Consider the following 12,085-nt stretch of genomic DNA (forward strand, 5'->3'; position numbering starts at 1 on the left):
ACAGGCTGCATTGTCCAAAATATAATTCAAAAGCAGAATTAGAACCATAAACTCCTGGTGTGAACTCTTGCCGCTGTGTGTAGTAATGCTGCTTTCTTTTCTGCCCTATAGGTTCGTGTGACTGTGTTTCCCTCAAAGACTGTAGCTCAGTATTCAGGAGTACCTTGGTGGATCATCCTAGTGGCTATTCTCGCTGGGATTTTGATGCTTGCTTTATTAGTGTTTATACTATGGAAGGTAAGTCATATCTGGCATTTGAATTTCATAACAAACTTTATTTCATGTTTGAACAAATGGGAATCAGCACTGGTAGTATGTTTTCTTTTTCATTGCTTCCTTTTTTCTAACATTATGAAACTCTTTTGACATAGCAAATTTGAGGAAAATTTTTCCATGAACACCTGTATATTTACCGATTATTTTGTATTTAAAGTTATTATTTGTACATAATGTTTCTTAAATGAATGTTGGTGTCTCTCACACATAATTTAGCATGTTTAGCAAATAACAAATTTAGATTTTATTACTTCAGCATTTTCTTCACCTAAGATTGAAGCCTGGATCTAAGCCAAATTGTTAGGGTGTCGTAATAATCTGAATCTGTATCCCTGCTAATTTCAGTTTCTGTGAAGAATGTTCATAGCAGCCATTGGAGTTGGTTATGCTTACAGCTAGATTTGGAGTAGAAAAGTATGACATGAATGAATAACTCTATCTCAAGGGGGGTCATTATAGCATGTATCAAACATAAGGAAGGTCTAGGTTTGATATGATTTTCCTCATTAGAATTTGGCCCTTTGACTGTAAATAAAATGTAATATCTTCCCCTGATTCTACCAGTGAAGAATCTACATTATGAAAAACTGCATATGAGATGGATACAAACTCTTAATGCCCAAAGATTACAACTTAAAAATTTTAGATTATTCCCAGTGAGTGATAGAGGCTTACAGTCCCTTATCTGCAATTCCAAAAAGCTCTGAAACCTTGAGGTGTATAATGACTTTTATTTGGCAATAAAACCTGACATGATGTAAAGAGAGGCTACTTCGAAGTCTTTATCCTTTATGATTAATTTCACTGCAGGAATATTAACATTTTGATTATAGCAGCATTAGGTATGCAGTGCATTACTCTTTTTAAAGGACAAAAATTTTGGATTCTCAAACATGTCTGGTCTGGAGGGTTCTGTATGAACCAGCAACCCCCTAGGATCAAACTATCCTTTTCTTTTCGCTGGATCCAAAAATATAATACATAAGGGTTCAAAATAGTCTTGCAAATATTGAGCATCTATGTTCGCTTTTTTTTTCCGACTGACTTTTGCCAATTTGAGATAATTTTCTGATGTCTTCTAGACATGGGATTGAAGCTTGGTATCTGCTCATGACAAAACTCCTCCTGGTAGGGAGTTTCAGCCAGTTTTACCTCTAATGTTTACCTTGGGCAGTAGGTTCCTCTGGCAAACATAGCCAGTCAATATAAAAATTTTTTTCAAGGAGATGCCTTAAAGAAAAAATTTTCTTTGAGGCAGGGTCTCACTCTGTCACCCAGGCTGGATTGCAGTGGCATGATCATGGCTCACTGCAGCCTTGACCTCCTGGGCTCAAGCATTCCTCCCACCTCGGCCTCCTGAGTAGCTGGGACTACATGCCACCACATCTAGCAAGTTTTAAAATTTTTTTTGTAAAGATAAGGCCTTGCTGTGTTGCCCAGGCTGGTCTTCAACTCCTGGGCTCAAGCAATCCTCCTGCCTTGGCCTTCCAAATTGTTGTAATTACAGATGTGAGCCATTGCACCTGGCCTTGAAAATTATGTTGATATTAAAAGCTGAAGTTGGGGTTTGATATTTGAGGATGATATTGTGTTTTCTGGAAGAGGTCATAGGATGGTCTTTTTCAGAGCATTGGCAGCCTTTAATGAGGGTGAGACAGCAGTGGATTTAAAGTTAAGAAACCTAAGCTGTATATGATCTTGGTCAAATCATTCCATCTCCCTGGGGCCTCTGTTTTGCCTCGTCTGTTAAATAAATTGATTAGATTAGATGATTTCATTATTTTGGGAGTTTTTATTTTGTTTTTGTTTTTTGAAGCTCTGAAGTATCCAGGCTGTCAAGGGGACTCTAAAATACAGACAACTTATACAACCCCACATGAGAAGCATTTTTATTACTTTATACTTCTATTCAACTGAATTATTTAGTATGTTAAAGTCATAGGATTTTAGGGTCAGAACTACAGTTCAATGGCCCTTAAATTGGATTTTGTATATCCATGTAGAGGGCAAAGCTAAACTTAGACAGATGGAGATCCCTACTTCAACCACAGTAGTTCAGATTGTATCCATTTTAAATATCAGGATTCTGTACAGGATTTTGTTTGCAGAAAAAAAAATAAAGGTCCCTTGGGCTGGTCTAATCACCTTCATTTTGCTAACAAAGATGCTCATGACCAAGGATATTAAGAATGTTGCCAACTGGGCACAGTGGCTCACGCCTGTAATCCCAGCACTTTGAGAGGCCATGGCGGGCGGATCACGAGGTCAGGAGATTGAGACCATCCTGGCTAACATGGTGATACCCCATCTTTACTAAATATACAAAAAATTAGCCGGGCGTGGTGGCGGGTGCCTGTAGTCCCAGCTACTGAGGAGGTTGAGGCAGGAGCATGATGTGAACCCAACCCAGGAGGCGGTGCTTGCAGTGAGCTGAGATCATGCCATTGCTCTCCAGCCTGGGCAACAGAGCGAGACTCCGTTTCCAAAAAAAAGAATGTTGCCAATGGAGGCAGGACCAGGCCTCTTGGTTCCTGGTTCATTCTTCCCACCCTGTTTACTAGCACATATTATTGAAAGCTGCCCAACAAAACTCTGTACTGATGGAAATGTTCTGGAGTTGCAGCATCCAGTATGGTAGCCGTTAGTCATGTGTGGCTGTTAAGCACGTGGAATATGGCTGGTTCAATTGAGGCATAGAGTTTTAAATGTAATTTAAATTAATTTCAATCTGAATAGCCTCATGGAGCCAGCAGCTCCCATATATTGTACAAAGTGAATCTAGGCTTTTAGCTTCATGAGTTGCTGGACTAGGAAGCAGTTTTTCAGGAGATTTTATTTGACCAGGTTAAATTTTATAAAAGACAGTTCCATGGCCTTATGAACTAGATAAAATAGGAAAAGTTCTCTATCACTGAATGAAGGAAATTATAGTAGAAAGTGGAATTATACTTTTATACTCATTTAGAGTGACTTAACTTGAGGAGCATGGGGTCCCTACCATTTACGGGTTATATGGTGCTCAGAGTTTGGGAAAATGACAGCAATCATTCTTTCATGATGGTGTATTCGAATTTGTATTGTGATTCACCCCACAGATCCAAAGGCCTCAAGTAAATGGCATTTGTTCCATAAAATTTACTGTAAAAGGCAGAAAAATAACCACAGTATATCTATATTTTATTTGGATTTGTGCTAACTTTTACTTAGAGAATTTATTTTCTAACCTTTGTCTCAAACTGCCAAAGTCAGTCTTTTACCTCTTTTGGAGTTCATATTCTCCTGCAGGAAGAAACTACCCAAAGCTACAATCAGCAGTGTATACATGTTTTCCCTATTAGAATGATTTTTGTCCTCAGGATTTCTGTCACAAAGGGAAAAAAAATCAATGAGCTGGCTAGTGTCATCCATATAAATATTTGACCAGAGATGTATGGTGAAGGGTGTATTGAATGTGACAATGAAACAATGCAGTGGCTGTTCACTGTTGGTTGACTGAAAGTGGTCTGTTTATAAACAAGCCACAAGTAGCAGATTAAAATCTGAGATGTTCTGTTATTTAGTTCTTAAAACTGTAAAATTGACTAAATACCTTGCTTCCTTGTAGTGTGGTTTCTTCAAGAGAAATAAGAAAGATCATTATGATGCCACATATCACAAGGCTGAGATCCATGCTCAGCCATCTGATAAAGAGAGGCTTACTTCTGATGCATAGTATTGATCTACTTCTGTAATTGGTAATTGATCAATGTTTTTTAATTGCTAGCTGTGGGACCCGCTATGGTTGTGGTAGCTAACTTTAAGAACAACAGCTTGCTGTGTGTGTCCCATTAACAGATGTTTCCAAATGTTCACACTGGCTTGCCTTGCTTGGATTTGTTTTATTTCACTTGAAAGCTCCTTTTTTTTTTAAAATGCACAAAGAATTTTTCGTTGCAGGTGAGTTATTTTATGTTGTTGTTAAACATTACCCACAGCAATGAAGAAAACTGCAATCTTTGTACACACACACACGAGGCTTTTAGCCCTCCATAGTAGCCCAGTTTGCCACGTGTTATTAATTCGGTATGTAGCATCCTACTAGGGAATTCAAAGATGCATAAGAAATTGCTCCAGATTTCTTGTTCATTTTGGAATTTCCCACAGATAGAAGCTGTGTCGACTGCCTAATTAACCTGTTGCATGTTGGAAATGTGTTTCTCTTGGTTGAGGCTTCCTCACTGTCATCCTTTCGCTTTCTTTGCTATAAAGTGATGGGGAAGGCTTGGAATGCTTTTTACTGTTGCTCAGGAATCGTTTTCTGCTAGCTAAGCATGCAGCTTCCATTTCCTGCGTATCTCCTACAGGTCAAAGACCATTACAACAAACTATGGTTATCAGCATGACGGGCTTTATGGCCAACTTCAGAAGATGATCCTCTACCAAAGTTACCTTCTATCTACCAAATTCTAGTACAAAAAAATGCCCTGAAAAGTTTTTATTGTAATATGTTGTGATGGAGTTTGACCATATTTCATGTATCCAGACATTTTATTCAACCTTGGGTCTCATTGATTTTAAATTCAAGTTTCTCTTATTTGTAAATCTATGGAAATAGGAATTGCTGGTGATTCCTTTCACCATTTATGTGGGCATAAATCTGAGATGTTCTGTTGTTTAATTCTTATACACAAGACTGTAAAATTCTGGTGTATAAAATTTCACACAAAATTTTATAGGACAGAATTACTCCTGTCATCCTTTCCATGGCACTATCACAGTGAATCACAACATTGCCATTTCAGCTTAACAGATCACCTTTAATTTCCCTCTTTGTTTGAATGGGGTAGGCAGCAGTCATATTTTGTAACAGATAGGTACTTTGGCTTTTTTTTTTTTTGCACAGAATAATAAATCCATGTAGAAATGACCTGGACCAAAACATCTTGGTCCATTTTGCCCATTGATTTAGTGGTAACTATGCATATAATTTTATCTTGCTCCATGGCATTTTTATAACATCATTCAGCGTAAATGTCCTGTTACTGGTGATGTCACATAATAAACACATTAATCAACCATTCTATTAATAACTATTCCTCATTCTTCAAAACTGCATTTTAGTCAAACACACCTTTTTTGAAAGTAAATATATTTCATTAAATGTTTTCATTTCATGAAAAGTAATATATTTCATTAAAAATTTAATCTCAATTTTTTTCAGATATATTCAGTAAAAATATACTTTGGATCAGATTGAATATTAAATGATATATATACACACATATACACATTAACAATTTAAAGACGAAAAATTAGGGAGTGCTCTGAAATTCAGTGTAGTGATACACTTCTCAAGTCCTATGCAGCATATGATTTTTATTGTAGGAAACAGTCACTATGTGATTTATTAATGAAATAGCTTAATTAGAAGCACAATAGCAAATCCAGGCAACATAAATTACATCCTAGCTAATGAGAGGAGTGATACGTGTACTAGAGCCTCAGAGGAGAGAAAAAGATTATTAAATTGACCTGCTGGAACTCTGGCATATTCAAATAATAATTAGTAAAATACTTGTGACATGATTTGCATTTTATTAGTGGGAGAGGGGCATGAAATATTTGGTTTATGCCTTTTAAAAATTATTCTTAAAATGATATTCTAATCTGATAATTAGATCTTTTACATATAGTGATTATTTTAAAATATGGAAGCACTGTTTTCATAGTCTTAAATTGTTAGTAAAGAGGTAGCCTACATTTTGTTATGTAAAGAGAAGATGAAAATGGACTTTTCTTCCCGTTTTACAGTTGTTCTCTTCCGTTGATCCCCACTGGCTGTTCTTTCATTTCAACCTCTTAGTTCTTTCTTAAAAGAAAACCATGTCTTTTTCCCCGTAGTCCAGAGGTAGACATAGCTGAACAGAAAGCTTAGACATTCCCATTTAGTGCACTTGCTTCTTTGTGAGATTAATTGGTTTCTCTTTCTCTTTCCCTCTTCTCCAGTGTGGATTCTTCAAACGCTCTAGGTACGATGACAGTGTTCCCCGATACCATGCTGTAAGGATCCGGAAAGAAGAGCGAGAGATCAAAGATGAAAAGTATATTGATAACCTTGAAAAAAAACAGTGGATCACAAAGTGGAACGAAAATGAAAGCTACTCATAGTGGGGGGCCTAAAAAAAAAAAAAAAGCTTCACAGTACCCAAACTGCTTTTTCCAACTCAGAAATTCAATTTGGATTTAAAAGCCTGCTCAATCCCTGAGGACTGATTTCAGAGTGACTACACACAGTACGAACCTACAGTTTTAACTGTGGATATTGTTACGTAGCCTAAGGCTCCTATTTTGCACAGCCAAATTTACAACTGTTGAAATGGAGTTTTCTTTAACTGCCTTAATTTAACTTTCTGGGTTGCCTTTGTTTTTGGCATGGCTGACTTACATGTGTTGGGGAAGGGCCTGCCTAGTTGCACTGGGGTGACATCCTCCCTATAGTGCAGGTGAGTGTAGGTGCCTCCTCAGCTACACTAACAGTGGCCGTCCTAACCTCGGGACTGCTGCGCAGACATCCATCACGTTAGCTGTCACACATCACAAGACTATGCCATTGGGGTAGTTGTGTTTCAATGGAAAGTGCTGTCTTAAACTAAATGTGCAATAGAAGGTGATGTTGCCATCCTGCCATCTTTTCCCATTTCCTAGCTGTGTGAATACCTGCTCACGTCAAATGCATACAGGTTTCATTCTCCCGTTCACTAAAACACACAGGTGCAACAGACTTGAATGCTAGTTATACTTATTTGTATATGGTATTTATTTTTTCTTTACAAACCATTTTGTTATTAACAGGCCAAAGAGTCTCCAGTTTACCCTTCAGGTTGGTTTAATCAATCAGCATTAGAGTATGGGAGGTCACCACGTTGACCTAAATTATTTACTACAAAAAGAAAATCTTTATAAATGTACCAGAGTTGTTTTAATAACTTATCTATAAATTATAACCTCTCCTTCATGACAACCTCCACCCCACAACCCAAAAGGTTTAAGAAACAGAATTATAACTGTAAAGATGTTTAATTATTTCAGGCATTGGATATTTTTTAGTTTAGAAGCCTGCGTAATGTTTCTGGATTTCATATTGTAACATTCAGGAATTCTTGGAGAAAATGGGTTTATTCACTGAACTCTAGCGCAGTACTGCTGCAAATACTGTTATGTTCAGGACTTGAAAGAAATGGTGAATGCCTATGGTGGATCCAAACCGATCCAGTATAAGACTACTGAATCTGCTACCAAAACAGTGATTCCAGTCAGAGCATCGTGGCTTTTACATTGTTAAATGTTATTGGAACCATTTAATCAGTGAGTCGATACTCCATTTTTTATTTTGTTTCCTCCCCTATCTGTAATCCCAAAATTACTTTGGGACTAATTTAACCAGAACTTTGAATTGTGTTTTTAATTGTAAAAATGGCAGGGGGTGGAATTATCACTCTATACATTCAATAGAGATTGAATTGAATAGATAAGAAACCTGATTTTTTTTTTTAATTACCATGCTTCACAATGTTAAGTTATATGGGGAGCAACGGCAAACAGGTGCTAATTTGTTTTGGATATAGTATAAACAGTGTCTGTCTTTTGAAAGAACAGAACACAGTTGTAGTGCCACTGTTTTGGGGGGCTTTTTTCTTTTCAGAAATCTTAAACCTTAAGAAACTAAGGACGTTGTTTTGGTTATACTTTGGAATTCTTATTCACAAAATATATTTTGTTTACAAAAATGTCTGTAAATAAAGTCTCAGTTTCTTGCTTGGGGAACTTGTGTCCCTAATGTGTTTAGATTGCTAAGGAGCTGATATTTTGACAGGTTTTAGACCTGTGTTATTTTAAAAAAAAAAGTCCCAAAAAGGGTGTTGGGAGGGTGGTTCAACAAAGAAACAAAGATGTTACGGTGTTCAAATTTATAGTTGTTAAAAATGTCATCTCAAGTCAAGTCACTGGTCTGTTTGCATTTGATACATTTTTATACTAACTAGCATTGTAAAATTATTTCATGATTAGAAATTACCTGTGGATATTTGTATAAAAGTGTGAAATAAATTTTTTATAAAAGTGTTCATTGTTTCATAACAAGCATTGTATATGTGAAGCAAACTCTAAAATTATAAATGACAACCCAAATTGTCTATTTCATCAAACGAAAGTTCAGTGTTTTTATTTTTGGTGTCTCATGTAATCTCAGATCAGCCAAAGATATTAATGCCAAAGCAATGGGACTGAGGGTTTTTTCTTTTCACTGTTTAGTTGATCCTCAAGTCTTTAATTTTCCTTACGATTAAAAGAAACCTACAGGTATTTAACAACCTACAAATTGGGAGTTGTCTTTGGATTGAATGTTCCACTTCACTGCCTGTCCTTGTAAGGATAGGGAATTACTTAGCAATGATAACCTGGCATTAAAGTTCTGATGGCTAAGCTGCTTCCTTCTTAGAACACGTTTTGGATGTGGGAGCAGGCTAGCTGTGACATGTGTCATATTAATCACCAGGAGTGGTTTGGCAGAATCAACTAGTCAGAAAATATTTTCTTTAGCAAAAGATCTTAGATTTGCGTTTTATGAAACTTCTCTAGCTGGATTATCACAACCTAATACAAGAAAATTATATATATATGTGTGTGTATATATATGTGTGTGTGTGTGTGTGTGTATATATATATATAATGCCTAGACAATATAGCATGCCCTGGCCTGAATAAATGTCCAAGATATTAGGTAATAGCTTTCTACTATACTTGGCATTACATAAAATTTTGGCCCTCTTGTTTCTTTGAAGATCAAACAAGTGTTACCACCCAAAGAAACGTGATTGGCACTTCTTAATGATTTGGGCCGGTGGCTGTGAACCTTTTTAGCCTCAGTTCACATATTGGATATACCCAGATTAAATCACTACAATAATATGTAATCATCATAACCTCATAGAGCCTATCAGTAGCTGTGGTTTGACTAGGGCTATGGCATAAATGACAGACTGTAAGTCACGGCCCATCCAGTCATAGTGCCTGTGATTCCAGCACTTCCCCTCCCTCAAAAAATACAGGAACGTCTACCAGCAATTGTATTATTACAGGGTTATCCTTGGATCTATTTGGATTCACAGAGGAATCATTGCAAACACTGATACTTCATTATTGATTGCAAATTAGTTGCTGCAAATTCAGTGTGTCATGCATAGTTACGGTTTATGCTTTTCCCTGGTGGCTGAGAATATTCTAGCATGTGGTGTTGACATAAATGGGGAATGCTTTAAAGATTGTCCAGACTGCCAGCTGTGGTGGCTCATGCCTGTAATCCCAGCACTCTGGGAGGCTGAGGTTCCTTGAGACCACAAGTTGAGACCAGCTTGGACAACATGGCAAGACCCCCATCTCTACAAGAAATTTAAAAATTAGCCGGGTATGGTGGTGTGCACCTGTAGTCCTTGCTACTTGGGAGGCTGTGGTGGGAAGATCACTTGAGCCTAGGAGTTTGAGGCTGCAGTGAGCTATGATTGTGCCACTGCACTCTGGCCTGGGCAACAGAATGAGAACCTATCTCTAAAAAAATTGTCCAAACCAGGGAAGTAAGGACAAGATCAAGCCTTCTACTCTAAATGAAAACATCTTAATGAGAAACTGGTCTCTAGTACACTATCCCACAAAAGGACAATGTGGGAAGACAAACTGGGATCGAAAGACTTGTTTTCAAGGACGGAAAGAGATGGTCAGTGGTTGGGTTCCACATAAGTACATCCACAGGGCTGCGAAAACAGAAATGTGGAAGAGTTGTTTGATCAACTTGGGTAGCATAAAGTAAGTGATTACAGGCAGTTCCTCAAGACCAAAGGACAGGGTCCGACCACTTGGAATGAGGAAAAGGTGAGGGTCAAAGAGGTGAAGAAAATTAACTTCAGAATGATTTCAAAAGAGTGGTTATTGCATGCTAGTGGGCATCTGTTCTATCCCATAGTTTCTGATTACAGTTAGTAGCCAATAAGTGCTTTTTCTCTCCTATACCTTAAACCGGTTTTGCCAGCTCCAAAAGGCATCTCATCCAGCTGTTGGAAGGTGGGAGAGCTGTACACTAGGACCTGAGGCCAGGTCTATGGAGGTGCTACCAACAGACCTCATCTAGGAGGAAAATCATGACGGGATTCATAGCCAAATCCTCTTGACTCAGGGTAAATGAACTGTAAAACACAAGCCAGAGGAAGGAAACTGATGTGGTCCAGTGCAAGGGTGGACCAGACACCACAAAGGGCAAAACTAACCAGTAATGGTTGATGATTACACCGGAGTTGAGGGAATCAAGTGGTCAAGTGCAATTTTTATAGCAGTCAGCAAAGTGTAAGTGCCTCAATCTTCTCTTCCCCTGTAGCCATCTCCCAGTTATGCTGCCTGTGCTGGGGTCATGGAAACAGTTCCACGCTAGGAGAGGTCAGATAAATTTCTTACTCTTCAGCCTTCTAGAACATGTGCCAAAAATCTCAAGAGACTACAGGGTCAGAATGTGCTACCTTTGTTATCTCAAAAACCAGCAATTAAGTTTTCAGTTCAACAACCAGTAAGTGGATTTAAGTGAGTGTTCTGTTAAGATTCTGTCATTGTGAGAGGGATGTGATTTAATCATTATTTTCCAGTTGGAAGTAAACAGATGTTTACGGATGTTAAATTAGGCTCTGGGGATATACATAAGACACTGGCTCTGACCTTTTATAGGAAGCTTGTAATCTAAAACTACAGATGGTATTGACAAGCATAAGTGAATTCACTTTTTATAGGTAGCAGAATTTAAAACCTTGAGTTAATATATCAATGATTGACACATAAATTCAATACCTGGCCGGGCGTGGTGGCTCACGCCTGTAATCCTAGCACTTTGGGAGGCCAAGGCAGGCAGATCACATGAGGTCAGGAGTTCAAGACCAGCCTGACTGACATCGTGAAACCCCTTTCTACTAAATACAAAAAATTAGCCGGGTGTGGTGGTGGCACATGCCTCTAATCCCAGCTACTTGGGACTCTGAGGCAGGAGAATCACTTCAACTGGGAGGCAGAGGTTGCAGTGAGCCAAGATTGTGCCACTGCACTCCAGCCTGGGCAACAAGAGCAAAACTCTGTCTCAAAAGAAAAGAAAAAGTCAATACCTGACGCTTTGTGGGTGGAACTTGCCCCTAGAACAACCCCATTCCCAGAAAATTTAGAGTCCTTCTCAACCAGGTCTACACATTTAAATCACCAAAGAAATACACACTTCTTAAAATCCTGATGGCTAGACAATCTGCCACACTGAGTACATGAGAATCTGGGTGCAAGACCCAGGAATTAGCACTGCTTAAAGCTCCCCAGCTGACCTGTAAAGTGCAGCCAGGATTGAGAACTGCTTTAGAGATTATTGGATGTTGTGAATATTTATCAAAATAATATGCTCACTGTGTGAAATGCCTCATTCCTGTTTGTGGTACTTCCACTGCACCAGTAACAGGAGCTGAGAAGCTAGAGATGCATTTGCTATAGGCAGGGAGGCAGCTGAGCAGTGCATAAGGGCATGGCTCTGGAGCCATGTTGCAGGTGTGAATTAGCTTCACCTCTTAGAACATAACCTTGGGTGGGTTACTGATATCTCTGTGCCCAGTTTCTCGGCCTATGAAATAAGATTGGTTACAGTACTCAGAGGTTCTTTTTTTTTGAAATGGAGTTTTACTCTTGTTGCCCAGACTGGAGTGCAATGGCGTGATCTTGGCTCAGTGTAACCTCTGCCTTCTGGGTTCAAGTGATTCTCCTG

At 38.4% G+C, this 12,085-nt stretch overlaps 1 protein-coding gene across 4 annotated transcripts in view; it reads left to right on the forward strand.

Moving 5' to 3' along the window:
* The window catches only part of ITGA6 (integrin subunit alpha 6), an 80,352-nt gene extending 71,893 nt beyond the window's left edge, over positions 1-8,459 (forward strand). For 2 of the 4 annotated variants that reach the window (XM_025404207.1, XM_025404208.1), the window contains exons 24-26: positions 112-237; positions 3,881-4,010; positions 6,262-8,459. In XM_025404207.1, coding sequence (XP_025259992.1) covers positions 112-237; positions 3,881-3,988 — 234 coding nt within the window. In that variant the 3' untranslated portion in view covers positions 3,989-4,010; positions 6,262-8,459. The remainder of the gene's footprint in view (positions 1-111; positions 238-3,880; positions 4,011-6,261) is intronic. The other 2 variants (XM_025404205.1, XM_025404206.1) reach the window with 1 other exon arrangement.
* Positions 8,460-12,085: the final 3,626 nt, after the last annotated feature.

Source organism: Theropithecus gelada, chromosome 12, assembly GCF_003255815.1.
Source record: "Theropithecus gelada isolate Dixy chromosome 12, Tgel_1.0, whole genome shotgun sequence".
Lineage (NCBI taxonomy): Eukaryota > Metazoa > Chordata > Mammalia > Primates > Cercopithecidae > Theropithecus > Theropithecus gelada.